The 26,102-nt window shown below is 44.2% G+C and overlaps 1 protein-coding gene across 6 annotated transcripts in view; it reads left to right on the forward strand.

Moving 5' to 3' along the window:
* TYMP (thymidine phosphorylase) overlaps positions 1–26,102 on the forward strand; it is a 490,120-nt gene that overhangs the window by 448,019 nt on the left and 15,999 nt on the right. For 5 of the 6 annotated variants that reach the window (XM_069629484.1, XM_069629482.1, XM_069629483.1 and 2 more), the window contains 3 exons: positions 90–252; positions 16,575–16,802; positions 23,136–23,276. In XM_069629484.1, the coding sequence (XP_069485585.1) occupies positions 90–252; positions 16,575–16,802; positions 23,136–23,276 (532 nt within the window). The remainder of the gene's footprint in view (positions 1–89; positions 253–16,574; positions 16,803–23,135; positions 23,277–26,102) is intronic. The other variant, XM_069629487.1, reaches the window with a different exon arrangement.

Genomic DNA, 26,102 nt, shown 5'->3' on the forward strand with positions numbered 1-26,102 from the left:
TGTTATCCTCTTTTGACATCGTACCACAAAGGGGGGACAGGGAAGCAGCAATTTGAAGCTCAACTGACTCTCTCTATTTGTTGCTGCAGGTTGCCACCGGGAACCAGCTGGGGATAAGCACTGCAGCTCTCATCACAGAGATGGACTGTCCCATTGGGCAGAGGATCGGCAACTCCCTGGAAGTGATGGAGTCTCTAGAATGCCTAAAGGGACGTGGGCCCCCTGACTTACGCGAGCTGGTCACGTGGACAGGTCTGAAAGCTCCTGGAGCCCTTGACCCCTAGAGGAGGAAAACGGGGAACGCACAGTCTGATGGACAGGGAACCTTCTCTTAGATTGACGGGATGTGGAGTATTGCTAGGCAGTATGCATGCAGAGCCTCTTATAAACCACTGTACAAGCCATGTGCTCCCCCCAACATTGTGAAAAGCACATTCATACCAATAATGAGGGTCCACAACTCATGATCAAACATGTTCAAACCGATTTAAATAAACAGTAGCACCTTTATAGCGCCCCAATCATTTATCTTCCTGATTCAAATAATGGCCAAACACATGGTCAACCACTTGCAATTTGTCACCGAAGTCTAGGCCTTGGAGGCCTGGCACATTCCTCACAAAGCCGCCTGAGCCTTCGGATACACATTGCAGTTTCACCAAGATAGAGAATGTACAGGGCTCTGTAAAGGGGTATGCTGGAGCAGTAGCACAATTCCTTCCCACACGCCACAACCTGGAGGTAGCCCCACACGATTGTCCTTGGGAAGACATTCTCTGTTCAATATGTATCCTTCCCCTCTGCACACACCTCTCAGGCGGTGCCTTCTTTACAATCCCCCTATTGATTGGCTACAGGGGCTCTAATTGGCTATCATGAACTTGCACTTCTGGTACTCAATGTTGATAATCAGGTCTACACCTAGCCCTTTGATCAGGTAATATAAGCAGCTTTAATTAGCCAGAATATTATGTACCATGTAATCAGGGGTTCACCTTTAATTAATTTGCCCTGGAGTGAGGGTAATGAACTATGATTAGATCTTGTTGGTTTCTGTAGAGAGGCTGGAAATGTGTGAGGCAACATCCAGTTGTGAGGTATCTTTAATTCTGCTCCCATTGGAATGAACTCTTCTACGATCACAAAGAGACGAGAAAAATCTGGCCTGCCATTTTTATGAAACTCACAATCTTCCCCGCTTTTCACTCATGTGGCAATCTGGGGGTGGTTTACTTTTGATATGATATATGATATGATATGGCATTTATAACGCGCCTCTACACAAGTGTTTCAAGGCGTGACGAGGCAAAGGAAGGGGAACAAAGGGATGACAGACAACGATCATACTAGGCCAGGGGTCATTCAAATCACGTAAGTGCATGGGAAGGGGGAAGGGTGAAAGTGCAGGGGGAGGAGGAAGGGATAGTGCAGTACATGGGAATAGAATAATAACAATAAGTAAAAGTAACGTCCACCAGGTGGCAAGTGCAGAGGTGAGTGCAGCCATCAGGTGTCAAGTGCCGGTAGTGGAACTGTAGGGATACAGAGACAGTCCCCAAGTGCGGGGGTTGCTAGGCAGGCAGCGAAGGGGTGTGTGACTGGTGGGGGAGGGTCCTGGGCCCAGGATCAGGGGGAGGCCAAGTAACCAGTGCAGATTCAGTTTCAGCCAGAAGGTCAGCATGGGGCGAGGAGGAGAAAAGGCAGAAGCAAAGAGAAAGGTTTTGAGGTGCTTCCTGAACCAGAGATGGTTCTCCTCAAGTTTAAGGGAGGCAGGGAAGCTGTTCCAGAGGGAAGCCCCAGCCAAAGAAAGAGATCTACCACCAACATGTAGAATCTGCATGCTATTTGTAGCTCTATTTGGCTTTCTCTAAATGATTAAAGGTTGCTAACTACAGTACCCTACCTCTAGGAGGTTATAAATGGCATTGTAGAACATTCATTGGAACACATTGAGCATGGCGAGGTTGTAGATAAAAGAAAGGTGAAACTAGACATATGAGTAGTATTATTGAAAGCACATTCTACCACTTGTAACCATGTTATCTAATTATGTTGCTAAATGATAACAAAATATTGAAAACACTCTGCCAAAATTGAGTTAGATTAGCCTGGTTGCCCATCTGACTGCGAATGAAAAGCAGAAGTTAAATGTTCATTTTTTTTTGTACATTATTTTATTGGTAAATTGGTAAACAAGAGGATACATCAGGGACGTCATTTCACCAAAATGCCAGTGGTAGCGGAAGTGACATCACACCACCCTTGCCCTCTAATTAAATAACAGGAAGTCATGTCCTTTGACCCCACCCCAAAGTGACATCACAGGAAGTGATGGACCTTCCACTTCTTGACAAAACAGGAAGTGGCATCACCTAGCATTGTTCCTCGGTACACTGCAAAAAATATGGTTACGATATCACTATAATGTGATATACATTTCATACAAGAATGGATCCCCATATGTATCGTTAATATCAGTGTGTATAGGCCCATATTACTAAATTACTGTGAGTGCAAGCAGACGTCCAAGGGAAAATGATAATGATGTGTTATTATATAGCACTTACAGGTAAGTGCTTTATATAGAACAAATATACATGCAGTATCACCCAACCTATGTTAGTACTCCTTTATTGACCTCTGAAAAATGAAAGGCTGAGTTGAGGTGTTTCAGAACAGGCTAAATCAGTGACTCACCCCTGAAGTGTGCCTGAAATATACCTTTAATGAGTCTAGCAATTATTGTATAGAATTCCAGAAAGACACATTATTTTGTATTCCTATTCTTTCTTATTTCGTGTCACTGCTGAAAGTGTTACACTTGTGAACCCTCTTTTTTTTAAAGAGGCCTGAACAAGAAAGCCAGCCACTTGAGAAACAAAGAGCCACATGGCCCTGATCACAACCCAGGAGCTTACATTTAAAAAATAAATCTTTTTAAAAAAAATGTTTTTTAGGGGTAGAAAGGGAGACCACAAGGGTCGCACCTGCGACCCCTGGCCCCAAATGACGTACCTGGGATACATTTACAATTAGCCCTTGCATAGTATCCATCAGCTACTTTGTTGTCAAGCCACATGTATTGCATGGAATGATGTAATATTTTTGAACTATTATGAGCCTTTCCACCAGCCCCTTCTCCACCCCTACTATACCCTTCACAATGTTGAAATCACCCCCACCTACCATAAATTAGTTACTCCACCTCCAACACATTGTTCAACTTTCTCCAAAATCTTGATGTATCTTGGATGCTTTGATGAGCCCTGTCACTGATAACATTTCATGAAGGTGATATATTAATTGCCAGGCTAGCCAATATTATTAATTATTATTAATACACACTTCATATGCCAAAACAAGCTGATGGTTAGATGGCTTTCAGGACCCCCTAACATGTTGTGGCCTCTGCCAGTGCATGCAGCTTCCCTGTGATTCCTTTGGTATGCTAAGTAGGCAGGAAAGGTGTGATTACCACTTCCTCCCATTACCCTGCTTCCTCTTTTATGCATACCCTGCCAAGATGGCGAAGCACTAACACTTGGATCTGAAACCAGAAGGATAGAGACCATATCCAGTCTGCCACTAGTTCGGTGTAGTTGATAGTGTCATACAGTTATGGTTGAGTGTGAGCGCAGCATGTATGCAAGTGTGTCTATGTGTGTGCGTGTGTGTGTATGTACTGTTCATTTTCACACTACCTGCCGCATGTGGAGAAGGATGGTACTGGAATATTTGAGGTACCTGTGAACAAAAAAAATGTTGTGCACCCATAGAGGAGGGTGAACCTTTTGAAAGGGAGGAATCCAGCATCCAAAGTGTTGGGGAACTGGGGTGGGGGGACAGGTCCTCGGGTTATCCTCCCACTGTCAGCATCCTTAATAGCTTGGCATTTGGCCTCACGATTGATCCTGGGGTGAGTAGCTGAGGGAGGTCTTCAGGGTATAAGCATCGAGCCTACTACGGGAGGGGAGCAGAGTATTTGCAGTCAAAATGTGTGCACTATGTTCCGGCCCGCGCCCTTCGTTCCCTCTCTGCCCTTTTGATAGTTGTCCCTCGGTTTAGGCGCACCCGTACCGGGGGTCGCGCCTTCTCCGTGGTGGCAGCTAGGGCCTGGAATGAGCTACACCTCGATCTCAGGAGGGTGGCTGATCACCTTGGCTTCCAGCGTAAATTGAAAACTCTGCTATTCGAACGCACACTCCTCTGGTACTAAACTGTTCTGGTTTCCGAAATGTGCCATGATGCCTTCGGGCGTACGCACGCTATATAAATTCCGCTAACATAACATAACATACCTGTAGCAAGGGATTAAAGAGCGAAAACTGGTTCAGGCCATAGTTTTTTGCCAAACTAGTGCATTGCTGCATGGATGGGAGAAGCAGGTCATTCGGGGTGTTGGTCTCTAAGGGGATAGAAGAAAGGGGGGGCGCTCTTTGATGCAGATGACTGTAGAGTCCACAGGCGAGACATAATGCCAATAGGAGGTCAGGCAGCATTCGGGTCTGGCAAGCCTGCCCCAGGATGTTGGCCCCTGACTCTAATCCCTCGGGCCACAGAGCAATGTGACATGAGACTAGGCAAGCCCTCCCATCTCCTGTATAGTTTGAACAGATGGTGTAGACTCAATTAGAGGGCCAGAGTGGTGGCAGGTAGCCTCTGTTGTGTTGGGTTAAGGTTGGTACATAGGGAAAATAGAAGGTGGGTGGGTATAAATGGAAAAGCTAGAAGAGGGGAAACTGTAGGGAGGCCAGGATACATGTAGCAACAGTGACAAAAGAAAAAGTGTTAAAGGAGAATGAAAGAGGGACACAGGGAAGGGCAAGAGATGCAGGCAGGTGGAGGACAAGGAGAAGAGCAAGAAGAGGAACAGTTTTGGACCAGTAGGGGAAGACAAATTTAGAGGAATGTACTCCAGTACAATGGAAAGAAGGGTATCCAAAAGGAAAGGGAACCATATAACATAGCGGAAGGAATGGAAAAGAGGAGAATAGAGAAGAATGTATCCAAGGAGGAAGAGAGCAGGGTAGAGATGAACAATGCCAGAAGGGAGAAAAAAGATGAAGAGAACCGGAGATAAACAGAAGAGAAGGTCGGAGAAAAGAAGGAGACATTAGATACAAATTATATAGCAGAGAAACAATGAAGTAAATATTGGAGCACCGAGAGAAAGTGGAAGGAAGTTAAAAGAAGGGGTGAAAGTGGCCCAGCAGAGTGACGAGGAAAAAGAGAGTGGAGTGAAAAGCAGGGGAGAGAATGGGGGAAGTTGAATGAGAGGGGAAGACTAGCGAGAGAGGGGAGGCACACCTAAAAAAGGGGAAAGGTAGAATGAGAGAAATTAAGGAAGCAGGAAGGTAGGGCTAAGAAGAGATACAATTGTGCATACTCTGCGTATTTGCCGATACGCCCTGGTGTTCCTGTTGCTATTGGGAAGGGTCACTAGTTTCTGAAGGCATTGGTATCTTCTCTCGTGTTCGACCAGGGAAGGATTCCCGTCTGCTTCCTTCTCGCTGTCTTCTTCCTTTCATTCGTCGGTCCTGCCAACATGCCTGCTGTCCTCTTTGCTCTGGTAAGGTAAATGAGGTTTTCCCCCATCTGCGAACAAAACAGGAGTTCTTCACCGGCTCCTGGCATACTCGCAGCACATCTTGGTTCAGCAGTTCCTTCTTCCTCCGGAGGTGAACCGCCAGGCTCCACCACGTCGGTCCTGGCTTCTCAGTTCCCCGCCCTCTCTCTACAGATGCCACAACAGCTGTCCTCCATACTCTGTTTGGCCTGCCTAAATTCCCCAGGCACAGGTGTGTGCCAGAAAACACTAGAGTGCTCACTGGGTTTGCAGTCTCTTTCTTCCTTCTTCTTCTTCATCCTAGTGTTCGCGAATTCTGGGAGCAGAAGTCCATTGTGAATGATTGACTTTTGGAATTTGGATAAGCATTTTTAAAAGGTTTTGATGGCAAGTCAGGTCTGATTGATTGACGAGTGGAGTTGAACAAAGTGATTTAATCACATTGGCAAGGTGGACCAAGGTTGGAAGGTTGTTTGGTAGATTGCTATAAGGGTTTTGCTTGCTCTTCATAGAAAAGGGAGTGGATGCATGACAATAGGGCCTGAGAGTTTCAGACATGGGGATGCCATGTCTCATCCGCTAGAGCAACAACATCTTCCCAGAGGTTGCTCCTCCCATGTGATCCTCCGTCATATAGCCACCCCCAGAGACAGGATCAGGTAGCAGCGGCCGACCCCTGGCCACATGGCAGGAAGTCACTGACAGGAAATCAGGGATGACTCCACCAGATTCATCACATTGTGTTAACATTTCTTGGCAAAGTGAACATTGTCACAGCAACCTTTCACCTAATGGGCTGATACACTGAGAAGAACGTTTGGCATATTTGAAAATAGCACAGACTATTTGGTCATAACCCCTGTAAGATTGGTATATTGAACATTCTTTTATTAGAGGAATGTAGAAAATAATAGTAATACTATTGACAGCACCATTGATTACTTGAGCAATACTCAGATATACATTGTAAGTAATCTGGCATATGTTGGTAGCACTTTTAAATATTGTACTTTTAGCGGTTTTGCTTGTATATAATCGCATGGGAACAATTATGTATGTAGTACCTTCTGGCACAGTATTTAAAAGTTGAATAGTCATAGGTACTGGCACAATATTTAAAGCTGATGTCACTTTTAATCATACATTAGACACACATAAGTCTTCTTTGATGTGGCAAAAATACATGTTTGTCTAATTAGCATCAAGTATTTCTACCAGATGAGCAATTTTATGATGTGCACATAAATGGCTTGAAAAAAATAAATGGCAGATATGGTATCTGTAGAATTGTAATGTCACATGTGTTCCCCTTCATAAATTACATTAATTCCATTCATTTGTATTCAACTTCTTCTGACCATTTTGAGGTAAAATACAGAATCGGATCTCTCGCTCATATTTGCAATGAGGTATTTACACTACACCAAGTTCATAGTTAACCAGGTATCACTGATTATATACATATAGCATGTTTAAAAAAAGAAAAGCTGTATTTGTTCATAAAGTCCACCAAACTTGGTTAGGCATCTTAATGCAGAACTAAATATGTCTTCTTCAGAAATACCTGTGCCAACCTCATAGTTGTGGGTACATTTTCTAAAGTGATTACAGGATCCATCTTGGAAAATCAATCCACTGCTCACAAGTTTATGGTCTTCTCGTAAGGAACAGGGACATCTTTGGTAGGAAAACAAAGGCACTGTGCAGCCTGCATCTCTCCAGATGATTTTTCCTATGACTTCCATGATCCCTTGCCATTTGCTGTACTGTCCATGGCCAATGGGAATTGTAGGCCAAAACCTCTGGCAATAGGTACAATTTGTTTGTTTTACCTGTTGATACCTTCTCCTGGGCACAGACTTCTCCAAAATCTTCAATCTCTTGATACATGGATGGTCTACCAAATCAGCGGATTATTAGATCTGTTGCCTTTCAACGTCCCAGATGACTAGCTTGTGAACAGTCATGTCCACACATTAACATCTCACTATGCATTTATTTAGAGGGAAAATACAGCTAATAATACTTCCAAGGAGAATTCTTTGGTCCTATTCTATTTCTGCTTACTTTATGACCCATTGCAACACCTCTTGAGATAATGATTTACATATGACCCCAGTTAGCTCCATCATTATTTCCAGAAGAGTGTTGACCGGTCAGGTCAGAAATGTTCTCAGCCCACTTTCCACTCCAGAATTGACATGATAACACAGAGAGAAAGGGCCAGTATCTTCAGGGGGTAAGTATGCCTTGGGGCAATTCACCTCCTCACCTAAAGGACACCATCCTCTTGAGAGTGCCCAGGACACCAAGCCAGAGGACAGCCATCTTCTCTTTCCTAAGCTTGCGACAACGAATAGGCTGTACAAACTCAACTCAAGAAGCCAAGGTGATTGCAAATTCATCTCATGGTCTCTTCCAGCATGACATCCACCTTATCCTTCACCAAGTGGGATGGTATCCACTGACAAGAAGCTACCCAGTTCTGTGTACGTAGGGTACAGAACTGGAATACGTGATTTAGGATTGACAGACATGGGGCAGACAAACTTGGGCAAGTGGACAAATATGTTACAGTCCAACAGAAATAGCTACTGGAGTGCTGTATGCTCAATGGATTGGATGCACAATCCCTACCAATTTGGGACTGCTGACACACAACACCACTCTTTATGCACACCAGTCACCCCAACCACAAAGTACTGTGATCCCCATGCTGGTGGTTGGGGGCAAACGGCTGATCCCTTCACTCCCACCCACCAGAAACATAACAGGGCCCCCAGGTCACGATAGCTCCCCTCCGATCCTCATGCATCGTAGAAGTATTCAGAATACATACACATAAAAATAAGGACAGCATTAAGACAGAAGAGTTGTCACTAAGGTCATGGAAGAACTTGATCATGCAAAACAAAAGACGAGAATCTTCTAACACTGGTCTGCCATGGCATGGCAAACCCATGGCTGCTAGTGAACTTAAACGGATACAGTGCAAGACTGTAATTCGGTTTGTTATTACTTTGGTCAAGTGAATTCATACTGTACAACATTTTCATCTGTGAGCAAAATATAATATTTCAAATGAACAAATTGGTGCTTTGCTTATGAGCCATACTTTAATTTTGCATCAATCCTTATTTTCCTTCTGGCGATAAACCATTAAAAAAAGCCAAACTGCTACCACTTCGGCATTGCAACCTTTTCTGAGGGATTTTTCTCATTCACCTCATAGGCTGTGCTGGGCATAGGAACCTGGGCATTGCCTAGGGTCCTGTGTCTAACACCACATCATGCTGTAGATTTACTCAGATCCCTGCCATGCGTACATGGGCATATGCAGAGGTCAGTAATGACGGCTGTCATTACAGCAGATATCAATTTCAAAGAGCTGGTAGGGTCCTCAGTGATCTGTGCCCCTCTGCCAGTATCAGAATTGACAGCAATGTAGTCAGATCCCCAGCAAGCAGCAGACAGCCGGTGCGGTATAAGGCTGCCCTTTTCCTACCTTTTCCTGGTTCCCTGCTTTTTGATCCCAAGATTGCCAAGTCAAGCCAAGGCCAAAGCAAAGAGAGCAAGTCAAGTTAGGAGCCAGAGCAAAGAAGCAAGTAGCAGAGAGTAAGTAGGACCGACCAATCCCGTTGGTTATATTATATACTCGCCATATGCACTCTCTTGTTCAGTAAGAGTCCACAAGCTAACGCTGCGGGAGCCAGAGCACTTTTTTAATTCATCAGTTGTGCCACTTAGACTGATATATGGGACATCACAGTAACAAATAGGCTCCATAGTGCATTGTTGTTCTTTTAAACAATCGTTTTAAAATGCAAGACTTGACCTGATTTGACTTTAATTGTTGCATTGTGGCATTGTTGCATGGTGGCGGGAAACTTACAACCAAGGTGAAACAGAATGGTGGCTATTACTGACTATGTGTGGACTGTCTGTGGAGCAGGGTACGGGGGAGTAGATGGACTCAGGCAGCCTCTTGAGCTATTCAGGCGTTCCTTGCAACTCCTCACCCACTAGACAGTATTCGATATACCCCCTGGCAGTGGGCTTCGCTGCTGGTCCTGTTTGTGCTATAGTTGGTGCTATAGTCTGCCATCATATCAACACGAAAGGTTATGAACTCAAGCCCCCCGGATGTTAGCCAAAAGAAAAAGCTGTATAAAATGTTTAAACCTATCAGTGAGGTTAATGTATTGATTTTGGAAATACAGGATCTCATACAGGATACTGACTGTTTGGGTGGGAATGCCCCAATCACCAAAGGTGTGTCAATAATAGCAAGTGTGAAAAGTGTATGTAAATATTGGACCACGGTAGCAGGGGAAAACTGTGTGTTAGTGGGAGCTGGTGATGAGGTCATTGCTGTTATTGATTCTAGTGATCGAACAGCTACTAAGTTGGCTGTTCCTATGCCCCCATTAGCCCGCCCTAAATTCAAACAAGTTGAGGATCCCATGCTGGCTTATGAAGTTGAAAAAAAGTTGGCCAGCTTGTGGGGCGATCTTTTGCATTACTAGCTGGTCCAACTGATGCAAAGGGGTGACAGTAAATCTACCCCTCAATAACACCGAATAACGTAGGTAGGGTTGAACCTTCTGAAGGACACCCTTCCCGCTTGACAAGTAAAGAGCCTCTCCCGGGATTGGAAGGAAAACCTGAGGGAGACGTTGTTATAATCAATCCCATTATTTCCCTTTCCAATAGGTTTGATACGTTATTTGTGGATGAAACCTTGGGAGAGGCATGCCCTGATCGGAATGAGGGACCAGAGGGGGTAGTTGTTGTAAATTACTCCTTTACGCCTATTCTTATAAAGCCTGCCCATCCGACAATAGAGAGAATAAAGAGTACCAGCCGTTTTGGGCGTGGTAGAAAAAAGGGCCATCTAAAGGTGCTGCTAAACGTAAAGGCTGCATAAAAACCCATGCATAGGGATTATTGAGTATCAAACAGAAAGCTCAAGTGGTTTCAAGTAAGGATAAGTCTACTTCAAGCATTCTAAGGGTGTGTGAACCTTCTAGATGTGATGTAGTGAGCAAGGTTAAAACTCTTAGGGAGAGTTTCCCTACTGGTATTCTGACCAAGCTTGTTAACGAAATAGGGGCCGTTAGGGACGTTATCCAATCATTGCTTGCACATCCCATTGTGCAGGACCAGGTTAAGCATAACAATGTATCTCCTGGCGAATGGCAAGTAGCAGATAAAAAGAACAAACCAAGAGAGGCAATTATCTCTCAGAGAACGGCAAAGGGGTTGGGTTGCCCTAAACCAGCGTCTCGTTCGGTGGCTTTCTCTATGGCCCCTGGGGTTTTTGAGACTTCCATTATTGTAAACAAGGAGCCACCACTCCTGAGAGATTTTTTAGGGAACAATGGCTCCATAATTGAGCGTATTAATCATTTGGAGGATACCCATCCCCCAGGAGTGCATAGAGGATCACCTGTAGATGATTTTGTGCCAGGCAGAGGATGAAGGAAAGTGATGAGAAATAGTTTCCGGCAACAGCCAGGCCTTTTTGTAAGATCAGTAACTATGTGTAATGTGTCCAGAGTGCCCCCCCTGCCTTTGAATCTGAAGCATTGTTAACAAATGCATTTATCCATTCGATAAGATCAGTGAAGGGGCACATCTCTATAATTAGAGAGAATATTGTTGAATATAAACGGTTCAAAATGCAGAATAGTATCTCATTTTTTAACAAATATCTGGTAGAAGGATTATTGGCGATTGTTTGCAGGACATATCCACCGTTGGGATCTAGTGTAGTTCTGAGAGCCCACCCCTCACCTCACAGCAGGCTCACCCTACCAATGTTTAAACACAGGCTGAAGCTATAGTCCCCCCAAGAAATATTACCATCACAAATGCCTCACGAAGGGGTGCTGATGGTTTGTCTACAAATTTAGAGCAGGGTTAACAGGGTGTTGACTGACTGGTCCAAAATGATTCCCACAAGGGCACCTGAGTGTATGTTGTTGTCACGGAATATTGCAGGTGTGTCTAAACTTCTTCACGATTCAAGTTGGTGTACATTTATCAAGGCGTCTCAAGTAATCCTTCTGCGAGAAACATGGGCAACTGAATGGGATGATTTACAAGGTTTTGGCAGTGAAGGGCCCAAGGGGAAGACTATGCAGGGGATTAATTGCCTGGTTTGATCCGATTTTAAATTGGAATGTCACAGCATTAGACACTGGCTCAGAAGATCTAAAAGTTCTTGAGATGGGCGTACCGGATGGCTATGAATTCAGACTATCCAATATGTATATTAGGCTGAATTCAATGGTCACATTGATAAGCTGCTATCTGTAAGTGGTGCCTGGGAAGAGCCTTGTATTGTGGTTGCTGTTGATCTAAATTTACAAATGGAACCCCTGTTAGAACTTGAAGACCTCTGGGAAGACCTGGGAGGTCATTCTGAGTATGGAGGTAGCCACACAGCCAATTTCGATATTGCACCATGTCCGTAGAGCTGTCAAATGGTCCAAGTTATTGATGCAAGATAGAAAGAGCAGACTATGTGAAGCAATTGAACTGTGTATTGAAACAATTTGTAACAAAGGGGTTCTGGATGCCCACATTCCCGGGGAATTTAAGACCTTGGTAGAGACCATCTCCACCTTTGTAACTAGTGACCGGATAGTAGTAAAGAAGCATGCAGTAAGAAGATCTAAATGATACGATGAGGAATGTGCCCAAGCCAAATAGTGTGTGAAAGCTGTTCTGTCTGCTAGTCCACCAGTTGATAGGGTGCATTTGTGCACTAGTAGATCCCACTACAAGAAACTATTCAAATGGAAAAAAGATGAGTTTGTAAAGTTTGAGTGGAATCGCCTATGAGATGGGGGACAGCAGGACCTTTTGTTAATTTGTTTCTGGAGCTGGACTTCACTTCGGATGAGTGGTGTAAGCACTTTTCTGAACTTTATGGAGGAGATCTGGCCCATCATACAACAGATAGACCGGACCCAGTCTGGCCCCACAGAGAGAGAAGGCCAGGGAGCCCTCTTATAATTGGCAAAGAGGAAGTTGCAAATGCAATACATTCTCAAAAAAGGGAAAATGCCTTGGGCCCGGATAGAGTGCTTGAACACTTCTTAGGGCTAGGAGGATAGCTCAGGGGCAATGCGTTTGTCTTGGAAACAAGACAGCGCATACCAACACAGGTTCGAATCCTGGTCTCACACTTAGAAACTGGTCTCTGGTATAAAGCGCATCATAAAGGAACAATTATAAATTATTGATCAACCAGTCGTTTGGGGCCCTGTCCTTTGGAAAACATTTACTGCATGTATAAATCTGAACACAGTCCCTCCCTCATGGAGGAATGCGGAAATTATTCCAATATATTAAAAGCATGGGAGAGAATCCCTGGCAAACGATCAGCCCATTGATTGATACTACTGGAAGAAAAATGGGCAAATGTTATTTGAAAATATATACAGGAGTGGGCTGATGTCAATAATATCATTCATACTAGCCAGGCAGGGTTAAAAAAAGGTACGGGTACGGTGGATCAAAGTTTCTGCCTGTTCCTGATCATACAGAAAAATACCGTCCTGGGTAAGGCAAACTTATATGCTATTTTCGTTGACCTGGGGTTGGCCTTTGATGGGATTTTGCGCTACAGGCTTTGGCAGTTTTTTGCAAAACAGAGGGAGGCCCCCAAGTCTTATATCTATTGTACAATCTCTATATTCTTAAAATAAAACCATAGTTCTCCATGGGCTTGCAGGAAAGGTTAACCCGCTCTTTGATGTAACAATGGGGGTAAGGCAGGTGTACGTCCTTGCCCCACTTTTATTCTGTATTTATGTTGAGGAAGTTACCAACACTCTGTGCAAGGAGTGTCGGGACCCACCTAAACTGGTTTCTGACATTTTTTCCAGCCCTCTTCTTCGCCGACAATGCCGTGCTCCTGTGAAGAACACCGCATGGTATTTGGGCATCACTGGAGTTGTTTGCGAGGAAGTGAGGTGACCTCCTGCTTACAATAAACAAAGGAAACACCAAGTCTATGGTGTTTTCACCAGAATGTGCTAAACATCGTAGACTTATGGCCAAAGTAGATGGAAATACCCTTGACTACCTGTGGCTTAAGTTCAATGAAAATGGGCTCTGGTCCTCTCAGATCACGAAGACGTGTGCAAACCTGGAAAAATACAGTGGGGGAGTCAGGTCATTCTTTACCAGGCATGCAGAAGAGCAATCGCGCCAGCAATAAATGTGTAGAAGAAGCAGGCAATGTCAGCTTCTTATGGTGCCGAAATAAGGGGTTCTGTAAAGGCTCCTGAATTGGATAAAGTTGAAAACAACTTAAAAAAACAAATTACCATATCCAACCGGGGGACAGCAAATCCCACTATGCATATGCAGTTTGACTTGTGTCCAATTAATATTGAACTCCAAATGAAAGCAGTATTTTACTGGTTGAGATTATGGTCTATGCCCTCATTGTCCCAATAACGTCATGCTCTTGTCCATCTGCTAAATTAGGACGGGGGCAGGGGTTTAATGTGGGTCAGGCATGAAAGGAATTCCCTGTTGGACCTAAATGAACAAGAGCTATGGACAAACCCTACATTGATTAATAAAGCTGCTATTTGCAGGGTTAGGAAAGAAATAACAGTGTAGAGCAAAAGGATTATGATAGAGAACTGTCAGCAACTGACATTGGGGCCTGCTTATCTGAGTCAGATAGATGATTTTGGGTATGAAACATATCTGGAATTTTTGCAACCTACATATGCACATGCCCTGTACTTTGATTTTGGTTTGGGGATATTGAGAGTGGCGTCTTTCACAAAATCCTGGAAGCGAAAAGGATCAGGCATATGCTCATATTGAGCTTCTGCTATTGAAACGGTGTGTCACTTATTCTTTTTTTGTAAAGAATTTAAAGCACTGCGCCCCATGTGTCTGAATGGCAAATCTGAGAGCAGCAGGAGTAATGACTGTTTCGGATGCAATGTCTTGTTTGACTAATACACAAGATCTGTTGTTTGGTGGTAATGTCGCAAAGTACATCCATCGAACTTGGCTGATGAGAACAAAGTGTGAGTGGCAATCACGTTGTCAGGGGGACTGTACTTCTAAGCCCTCTTTGAACAGTGTGAATTTTGATTTTTTATGAAGGTGCTTAAGATAGTCATCGAGGGTTGCAAGTTATTCTCTCCCTGATTCATCATGTGTTTTTATCATGATAAATGCTTTTAAATCTTCTTAGATGTCTTGTTTTTGTATCATGCTTATTTGTATGTTATATCTATTTATGTTTATACAGTGTGTTTTTTTTATGGATTTGAGCCAAATAAAGATTACCAACAACAACAAGAATGCAGCAGGGAAACTCATTTGGCCTCGTAACGAGGTTGGCAGTGATGTAAAGAATTGGTGGTAATTCCCCTGCCACCGCTTTTCTGGTGGTAGTAAAATTGCTGCTAACTGTACTGACCTTAAAATGGAGGATTTATCTCCAGAATCATGCTGGGGGGAAATCCTCCCCTTTAGAGCTAAAAACAGTAGAATCATTGCAGTGGAGTTAGGGCTCACGGTTATTCCACCACAATCCCCATGGCGTCCTATGGACTCCAAAAATTGAGATTTACTCCACCTTTCCACTACTTGTAATCATGTGGCAAGTCTACGGGACTAAGTGGCAATAAATGTAATTGATTTTAATTTAGCGGATTTACTACCAAATTACTGCCAAACTCATAATGAGGTCCATAGTGTGGACTCTACTGCCTAATGATGATGATTTAGAAATGAAACTGAACAACACATGCTCATACTGATGTAAACAACAATTTCTATAGTGTTTCTTCCTTACTCAAACATGGCGGCCATATTCATTGGCTTACTACACATGCAACAAGCTCCACTCTTGCAGGTTTGCGGGCATCTTTGCATACTTCTCAGTAACCTCAGCCTTGTTCGCGTCAGCAATGCCGTTCTTTTTTTTATTTTTATTTTTTATTATCTTTTTATTAGTTTGTCAACAAAACATATTCCTTCATACAGGATGTAACTATGGTGTATAGTAAAGTAATAAGGTAACTACATCAACAGCATTGTATTACCACCTAAAACAATATACAAAATATCAATTCTACCACCCTTAAACATGTCAAATTATCATTTCCCTATATAAGTCAGTTAAATACAATACAATTTCTGTAAAATACACAAACATTAAACCACACAGAGACAAGAAGGAAAACAAAAAAAAATCACACTTCTCTCTTTTATCTCCAACCTATATACTCAATCATATAAGGCATTAAATGGTCCCCACTACGAAAGATTCTATTCCTCCTTATCTTTAGCCTTCAATGAGATTTTTTCATATTTTGACAAAATATGCAACTCGATTAGCCAGTCATCAACACTAGGTTTTTTCTTGTCTTGCAGATCATAAGAATCAGCTTGATTGCTACCAACATGGCCTTATCAAGCAATGCAGTTCTAATTAGCCAAATGCCCATTAATTGGTACGACAAATGATAGCACGCAACTGCTGCAATAACCACCATCATGGCTCGCAAGATCAAATTAAATCTGGCTGTAATCTTTGATTGAGGGGCTGTTTCTGCATTCTTCGGTCACCATCGACCACCCCCCCCCCCCCGCAGCACGTTTCTAAACAGAATAGGTTTTTCTTAGAGATGGTGCAGTATAGAGGGAAGGAGTAGAGCACTATGAAAAGGGAGGGAGTGAAGGTGTGTTGCTAGAATGGAGGTCCCGGTTCAGAAGTTGAAGTGCAATGTTAATGGGGGACAACATGTCGGTCGAAGAAGCGCCATTATACGGATAAGGAAATGATGGGTGCCTAACGTGCAACATGGTCGGTATAAGAAGTGTAGTCTTGCAAGAAGACAGGATGTGTATTCCAGGCAGAGACAAAGCAGTGTATGTATTACGTAGAGGAGAATGCAGTCCTTTAGTTGGAGGGACGCTTATATCTTTCCATCCTAACATCAGCCTCTTGGTATTGCAGGTGGGTACCTATTGTGGATGTGCGGAAGAGCAGTCAACGCCAAACAGGGTGTGGAGATGATTGGAAGATCCCTGGATGACGGGTCTGCACTGAGGAGGTTCCAGGCCATGTTGGAAGCCCAGGGTGTAGACTCGGGCACGGCCCAGACCCTCTGCATGGGGAGCAATGACTACTTCAAGGTCCTGAGACCTGCAAAGCACCGGGAGGAGCTGAAAACTCAGAGGGCAGGTACGACCACCTAGGGATGCTGTATGGCACTAAGCGGAGGGAGTGGAAATGAGGGGGGTTTGCGAGAGAGAGAGAGAGACAGAGAGAGACAGAGAGAGAATGCAGAGATGCGTGAGGCCAGGCGTTGCTTGGAGAAAGACCTGTCTCATCCAACACCATGACTGTAATACTGAAAGTGGAAACTATCACTGCAAGAGACTAAATACGTGGAAGTTAAGGACTGTACCCCACTCAAACAAGGGTACTTATTGTTCATTCTTTCTTTGCTCTACATTCTGCTCCAGACCGCCCAATCAGAAGTGGTTGAGAAGTCTCAATAAGCAAAGGAGCGTCTCCTGCCCCCTCCCTAACGCTTCCCAACTGTCACCCATAACACTCCTGACACTATGTTACTCAGGAATGTAAATATGTCAATATGTATATTGCTTAAATATGGATAATGGCACTAGGCCCTGCATGTTCATCCTATGAGGCCTGCCCCCTTGTTAACTTCCCTGGTCTATGTTCCTTGCTACCAGGCTTTCCCAGGCCCCATTAATCACCCCATATTGTATTACCCTGGGACTGCCTCTGTTATCTGATACTCTATATCAATCAAGGAAAGAAAGAAAGAAAGAAAGAAAGAAAGAAAGAAAGGAAGAAAGAAAGAAAGAAAGAAAGAAAGAAAGAAAGAAAGAAAGAAAGAAAGAAAGAAAGAAAGAAAGAAAGAAAGAACGGCTGCATGCATGCTGCTGGAGGATGTTATAGGGTGCACCACTGCATGTGTATCCAATCTCTATGCACAACCATCAACCCCAAAGCCACTGTATTCATTGACAACAGTCGCCATGTGATCCTGAAAGAGTTTTGGAGAATCATAAGATCAAGATCGAGTAGTGTTGGGTATGTGAGCGGCTCAAGGATTTCCTCGGGCAACCCTGGCAGATATGTAGGTTTAACATGCCTGTCGCATGTATTAATGATATGGCAGGTACATTCCTGAATAAATAGTTCTGGTGCTGCCAAGCCACCTCGAAAGGTAGGATGAGTGAGAGGTAAATGTTGTGAGCAATACAAGGCAAGGGATCACAATGGGCAGAGAGAGAATCTTTTATTCCTGCACCTGAATGGAAAGTGCATGTCTGTGTTCTGTGTAGCGCTTAAAGGCACAGTCAAGCAACCTCACAGCACAGAGAAGCGTGCAGGGGATGGTATCTTTCTGGCTTCTAGCCAGCAATGTAAGTACCAGCTGCTCTTAAGGGCCCTCCATCCCTGAATAGCCACAAACAGCCAGTTCTATAGTAGGGATAAGAGGGTGACCCTGAAGACACTTCCAGGTTAGGGTGACTTTCAGCAGGCAGGCTCCCTGATGAGGCTATAACCCTAGCAGTCATTTGCACATGTGAGCAAACAGGTAAGGATTGCTGGGTTGTTGTGGAGACTAGGACCCTCTTAGTGGGTCACTGGGATCCTCTGGGAATATTCTGCATATAATTCACCCCTTTCCAACTCGATTCCCTGAGTTGCAGCTGCCTAGTTAAGTTAACAGGTGGCAGTACAGACTCTCAAAACAGACTTCAGGCCCAGAATGGCTTGAATGGGCTTTAAACTCACAAGAACGTGCTCCATGAAAAGGAGCCTTGGGCAAGAGAAATGGCAATCCGGGGAATCTATTCACTTGGAAAACCTTCGAAGGGAACATGTGGGTTTGCATTACAATCCGGTCACAGTAGAAGGGAGTGTACTGCAAAGCAGGCACCCAGAGCTAGGCCCTTTTCCAGCACTAGGATACATGGTAGTCTTGGAAGTAGACAAGCAGAGAGATGCTTCAAAAACACTTTAAAACCCCAGGAGGGATTACATTAAAAACCCGTGGGAACACATTAATTTTTGCCATAGCTGACCAACACCCTACCCCGCCCTGAATAAACATTTTACGGTAGCAAGGAGAAGTGTGTTTTAGTACATGCAGGCAACATTACTTCTAAATAACTTTTTACCTTTAATAATGAAAGTGGAAGATCTAATTAAATGCAGGCGACATTAAAAATAACTGCAGCCGGGAGATGAGGGGTAAACAAGGAAATGGCAAACTAGGAGAGCAGGCAAATAACGTTGACCCCTACCTTGCCTCATGGCTTAGTGCTGCCACACAATAGCAAGAGAGGACTACACCTCCCAAAAAAGACAGGGGGAAACACTCCATCATTGTGACCCACTGTGGATCTAAATTATGCTTGCAATTGAAAAGGAAGCCTGGGACTGCATGAGACTACCAGTTACAGCAAGCTGGCATGAGCAGAATGCGCTCACTTCACCCTCCGAAGGGGGATGTGAAGCCAAGTTGAAAGCATTATTGCGGGCACTAAAGCTACTGAGGACTAATATGGGCGCAGCCAATAGTACAACCGAGGAAATCCTGAACATTCTCCAAACTCCCATGAAGGCATTACAAAAATACTGCAAGAAACTGATTCAAGCCGAGAAAGAAACCAGCAAAATTAGAAGACGAAGTAAAAGTTATGAACTCACTTCAGGGACAAATCAAAACGCGTGGTGCTCAAACGAAATTAGATAAAATGACCCAAGGACCTTTACAGAGAAAACTCATAACTAGAGGGTTGAAGTTGCATTCCCAGCCAGCATTAAAAATCCAACCGGAAACACCAAAAGCTTAAACTCTCAGAAAATGTATTGTGCGCTGTCTGAGACACAAACATAAGAGGCTAATTCTTCAACCGCACAAAGGAAGTTGCCTTGAAATACAAAGGTCAAATGGGATTTGCATTGGCAAACATCTCAAGAAACACAATGGCAAAGAGCAGACATTTGAATAAAGGGGTGCACAATATCCTCTTCTAGTGCTGGCTGGGATACTCATGAAGAACGACCACACAACCAGAAAATCCACTCACTTGAATTATTAAACCTGATTCCTAGGAGAGCCATGAGCATCTCCACTCTGTCTATGATTACCGCATCACATTGGCCAAGGGGAAGAGATGATGAAACCTCAAAGACATTGACCTCGCAGCATGATATTGAGGCAGATGGTGCAGTGGATGGAAGGTGAAGAGTTGATTGCATGTCAGCAGTTTAAGCAGAATATTCAAAAAGAAAGGCAACCCTACTCAAGACAAGCCTCCACCAATCTGTCATACAAAGAGATACTAAAAGGTGGACCACAGTCTGATGATCAGGATCAAAGGTTGCTCCTGCTAAGGTGATAGAAATCTACCAAAACACAGAGTGGGCCACTGTGTGGGTCTCACAGATTGGTAGAAATGGAGGCAAACGTGACAGCGCCCCCTTACCACCAGTTTGACTGATCTGCAGGATTTTTCATAATGTGGTTGGGTTGGGCAGCAGATCGGACTTTATATAGTTGCCGTTGCCTCTCAGCCTGACAAATGAGTCTGCATTAGCGCCAGCTTCTATTTTCATTCTGGTGATAATGCAGTAGAATGCACCTGAAATAACTACCTGGTACAAGCAGGCATATTCCTTTGGAATCCATTGTACATGCCTCCTGCAATCCTTGATTTCCGGTGCATTTACACTTTTTTTTACAAACGTGGTAGAAAAGTAAAGTGTGCATGGAGGGCAGCTCTTGCACCTAATTACAAACAGATGTTCTCCCCCTTTGCAATTTAAGTTTTTAGCTGAGTTGACGCCCACAAAGTGAAGGTCTGGATCAGAGAAGCAAGGAAAGCTAGTGATTATGGTGAAATTGACCCTCAGGAGGAGGGAAAGGAAGGAAAATGTAATGACATTTGGGACAGCCATGTCACTGTGGGGTCTCATACAAAGGGTGAGGGGATTTTTAAATAGGCCAGAAAATGGGAGGTGGGTTCTGTGGAGTCAAGAGATCCTCCTGGCCATAAACTGCGTCAATATTACCAACTATTTGAACGATTTGAATGACTAGTTAGCAGCTGTGCTTTATTTGTAAAACAATACGCTCCAAGGCCCGCTATTGACATTAGCTGTCCTGACGACACAGTGACAATTTCTTAACATGGTAAACCTTTATTTATCCTATTAAGTGTGTGAAAATGTGAAAAAGTGGTGCATTTGAAAATAATTGTGGCACAAGTAATTCAAAAACGGTGCCGAATCTTCAGAAAATTCTTCTGAAAATACGAAAATAAATCTATTTTTAGTTTTTCTCCTAGAGGGGCCCCTGCATCCACTAGCCAATGTTGTGTTCTTCTATCCGACTGACTGGAGCAGGTTTGTACAACGGTCTGAAACTGAGGATCTGATTCTAAACATGGGATAACTACTGAGCAAGAGGAGTATTGTCACCCATCATCTTCTCATTTACTTTAAAAGTGGGCCAATCTGATCTAGCAGCAAATTGCGGTACCGTAATTATCGCCAGGGTCCCTTTGTGGGTCCCTGCTCTAACGGCTGGTTCCAGCCGCCGTTATGGGAATTGGGCGCTAAAGGATTACCGGTACCAATACCCTTACCGGTACCGGTAATCCCTTAGCGCCAGGGTCGTAATGACCCCCTATGCTTGCAACATTAGAAAATAAAGCAAGGTTAACCCAGCCACAGTCCATGCCACGCCTGGCCTTCCCTAAGTCTTTGCTGGGGCTCTTAACCACTCCTCTTCCCCTGCCAATGCCCTTTTCTATAGTGTGGCTATCCAAGTCACTCAGGGGCACTCTTAGATGAGAGTGGAATTTAGTTTGCTGATTCCAGTCTGACTGAGATTTCCAGGATCTGATCACCTTGCAGCCTTCAGAATCTACCAACAACCTTTTGAGTTATCCGCAGTTTTAAAGGGAAAGCCATTGGCAGGTTCCACTGTAATGCAGCTACATAAAAATGGCACACTTTTCTAAGTTCACTGTGTGCTGCAGTTGCACAATTATGTGTGAGAAGAAGGTAGAATGGCTTACTTTCGTGGGTGGCCTTGGTCAATGATGCTCAGTGAACTGTGTACCCCATAATCCTACAGCAAATGGAAACGAGTGAGAGACAGGTTGCGGGAGGAGGTGGTTGTGAATGGAAAATGTATATCAGAATCAAATTATAGAACAAAAGGACAATTTACCAGTGAAAGATCTGTTCCCCCCATGGCAGATCCCCTCCCGCCCCAATGAAAATGTACTCTTCCATGGCAGATCTGATCCCTAGAGGGGAACTGCTCCCTCAGAGCAGATACACCCCTACTGTTGAACAACAAACTCGTCTGAATCTTTAGGGACATGCCAGCCAAGACCAAGAGATTTAAAGGGACTTTCCTCCTGCTGTTCCATTTCCAGTTCCCACACTATCCAGCTCCCACCAACATATGCTAACCTCTTTAATTTCAAGGTGCTATGCATATTTTAAGGAACACTTACAAAGTTGGGCAGCCTGTCCTCTCCCTGAGGGGGACGGGTGAAAGGGCTTTTTTACGTTTTCTTCCAGTTCTCATGTGGGTTGTCAGCAATGTATTCCCCATGCCTGTACAATCATTGCTGCACAGGGGCACAACCGTGCCAAGCCCCCCCCCCCCAGACTAGCCAAACATGGCAATTCTGCTGACAGCAGAACCCTCATCAGGATGTGGTCTCTTTGGTAAGATTCTGTGCCATCGCCGACTTGTCTCCCTTGCTGGAAAAATATTTGCTAGATTAGTTTTGGCCTCGCCAATGGATTTTAAGGGGATAATTGTGTTTGGCAGGCACAGGATCTGTCTGATTGCAGGAGAAATTAAAGGAAATTAAAGTGATGGGTGCTTCGAGGATTTCTGCATGTTCCTGGACAATCTCCGATCCGCATTCATGAGTTGTGGATCAGCAGGCAACCCCCCCTCCCCCCCATGAATTTGACAACCCATGAGTGAGGACGGCCTTAGAAGATTCTCAGTGCGGGCAGTGATTGAGGGGATTGTGAGGCAGTTTGCACAAGAAGCAAGAAAGAGCAGCTTGCTTGACATCCAGGCCTGCACCTGTCACCACAGTGGCATAATAGGGAAGGAGGAAAACATGCAGAGCAGGAAGCAACATGAAATTATGTTTTGTTGGTTGATTTTGCATTACTAAAGCTTCCCTAGGGCACCTTCCAAGTGCTGAATGTAAAGATGAAATAGGAGGGGGCTGGAGGGGGGGAAGGAGGTAGCACAAAAGGAAATCAGGCAACAACATATTATGAGGTGTACACTCTTCTTTAGGTGGACCTGTTTGCTGTCTAGTGTGATGCCGTTCCTATTCAAGTAGTGTCCCTCCTTTCTGCAAGAGCTCCCCTCCTTCTTCTCCACTGTCCATCTGGATCACCCTTCTCTGGTAATAGCCAGCCAATCTATTTTATCTACCCATATCTTTCTCTTCACCCACTATCCTGTTGCCCTCTCTCCAGGAACAGTGGAGAAGATCCATGCTATGCCCATTGCGCTCCTGCTGCTCGAGATGGGAGCAGGCCGCAGCCAGCCCGGGCAGGCAATCAACCACAGTGTCGGAGCAGAATTGATGGTGACCATCGGTCAGCACGTGGCAGAAGGTACTTACCTAATTATTATCATAGGTCTAAGGAGATCCACTGTTTAATGCTATAGAGCCTGGCATTGACTGGGATGGGCCCAACATGTTTCTCAAACTGTTGATCCATTGTGGACATATACAGCGGGTCACTTCTGATTGGCTGCCCCACTCCCCCATTTAACTATGTTTAAACTGTAATTCCTCCCTGTTTCCTGTATTCCTTGATTGGGGGAAAATACTATTTGATGCCTGTGTAGAACTTCTTTCTCAAAAATGGCAGTCTGGACTCTCCACTTTTATATTAAACAATAAGTGGTCCATGCAACGCTTCTCAGACCTCACCTCTGTAATTATAAACTTCATAATCAATGCTTCGAGCTCTGTTGCTTGACACTATTTTAGAAGTGTTAAGCGTTTACTTGTGTTATTGTCAAGTCGGTGTTGATGGAGTTCTGGCAGGCTTTAATTGCACTTTGTATTGTCTGCATTCCATACACAATGGTCATCTGATCTGATCGGGTGAGAGTTGTTTAGCAGCATGACTTGGAAGAGATGTGATCAATTGCGTGGATCACATTATTCCTTCAATTTGTTCAAAAGTTGGTATCGATTATTGATTCCTTAAGGTGTGGTGTTGGTCGGTACCAGAAAAATGTTGTGTTGGTCTGGCTGATAAAAGGTTACTCTGTAAGGTTAGATCCTATCATGGTAGTTTGTACTCTACCGCAGCACGCACACAAACCCGGCTGTTTTATAACGGATCGTGAAGGTTTTCCAGTTGTATCTGCTGCCCAAATCTCTATTTATTTTGCCTCCGGGACTGGTGTCTTCTATATGCGCCCAAACTGGAGCAAATGTGTTTGTGTTTTGATCTCATTTTCTTCGCTTTGGTCTGGATGCCTGTAGCTGCTCCCTACGTGCCTTGCTATCCTACTCAGATCTGGATAACCCTGCAAGGGCACAATTCGTTAACCTGCGGATAAGACCCGATGCTGGGATACCACTTTGTTGGTAACTAGCGCAACACAAAGCAGTACTTACATTACAGCTATATTTTTTGGAAGGACACTTCCTCTGCGTATCAGCCATAATGCAGTAGTATTCAACGATAGTGGTCCATATGGCTGCCCTGAAGATCGCTGCAAGGTGAAGATTGCCTAAAAAAGGCATTGGGGCTCTTTACGAGTTTGCCAGTATTCCAGCCGTAAATCGGCTGGAATACCGTCAAATGGAATTACTGATACCACCACTTAGTCAGGCAGTATTACCACTAGAGGTATTGCCGCTGACAGTAATACCACTTGATTACAAGTGGCGGTTTGCCAGTGTAATGGAGTTCATAGGACTCCATGGAGGATTCTTGCCGGTTTTACTGCCGTCGGTATTACTGAAGTTAATACCAGCGATTTTTAGAGGTAAAGTGGAGAAATTACCTCTCCTCCACTTTTGCAGGAAAAATTGAGGCAAACGGTATTACCTCCACTTTTTTCATGCACCGCCACACTCATAATGAGCCTGATTGTCTCAGCTTACATTTTATGGACTGGATCCTAAGACAAGCCACATAGCAACATACCTTTGAAATGTATCTTGGGTCAGTCGTGGTCCTTTTGGGATCTCAAACCGTGCTCACAAGTCCCTCCACAAAGAATGTCACCATTAACATTGATATTTTCTATATAGCTGGGGATCACATGCCCTATGTTCTGCCTTGGCCCACCTATTATGCAAAGACTAACAAAGAGGAGGGCCTCATTACAGTTTTGGCAGTCTGGAAAAATTGGTGGTAAAATTGCCGTTAATTTGAGGACTGGCGATTTGTCCAGACCAGCAAAACACAATTTTTCCATTGGAGGCGCTGATTTACCTCCAGCCAAGAGCTGGAGGTAAATCAGGCCCCTCCCGGAAGATAAATGCTGGAATTACCAGCACCAGTATTACAAGTGTTGGTAAATCTGGCAATTCTCTCCATGGAATGGGGATTACAGCCGTTGCCGGCACCTAGAATATCCCAGCGCTGGTAACGGTAGGGGCAGTTTGCCAGAATCCCGCCGAAATTACCGGCAGGACACCGGCAAACATGTAATGAGCCCCAGTCAGTAACCTTGGAAAGAGTTGTCTGAAAGAGTTTTACAAACACATTGGACCTCATTATGAGGTTGCCGGTAACCCGCAGGTGCTATCAGTGGGTTGCCGCCAACCACGTAACACTGTTACCACCGCCTGATATCCCAGTGCCACCAGGATATCACAAGTGGCAGCAATAATGGTTACTCCCCATTTCCATGGAGTCCCAGGAGTCACTGAAGCACCGGCACCGTTGTGAGAGACATGCCAGTAGGGGCATGGAATCCCGGAAATGCCTTACCTGGCGGGGGATCCGTGACCCCTACCGGCATTCTCGTAGTATGGTGGTCCGGACAGGGTGCCTGGTACATTGCTACCAGCACCCTTATTTCTGGACCTCCATACTCGGAATGAGACCCATTGTGCCAGTGGGGGACAAGAGCAGGCTCGAGGTTAGATTTACTGAAAGTTTGCACTGGAAAAAAGTCACAAATCCAAAAGGAAAGATAACACAGGGGGGTTTATTCCACTCCATATTTCAAACACATTTATTCACCAAAGCAAAAAAGGTCACTATATTGTTCACATTCATAATACAAAATGGTGCAAACAAATGCTTCCCCAACCGTAGCCCCATGGTTCATATTTGAAACTAAACACTAAAACATAGCAGACAAAGGTGGAGCAAAAAACTAATTTGCTCTCTTTCCTATTATATAAATAGCAGAAATAGTGAAAAATCAGTTTGTACCTAGTATACCTTTGAGCACTTTTGGAG

Source organism: Ambystoma mexicanum, chromosome 12 (assembly GCF_040938575.1).
Source record: "Ambystoma mexicanum isolate Mex_15411 chromosome 12, UKY_AmexF1_1, whole genome shotgun sequence".
NCBI lineage: Eukaryota > Metazoa > Chordata > Amphibia > Caudata > Ambystomatidae > Ambystoma > Ambystoma mexicanum.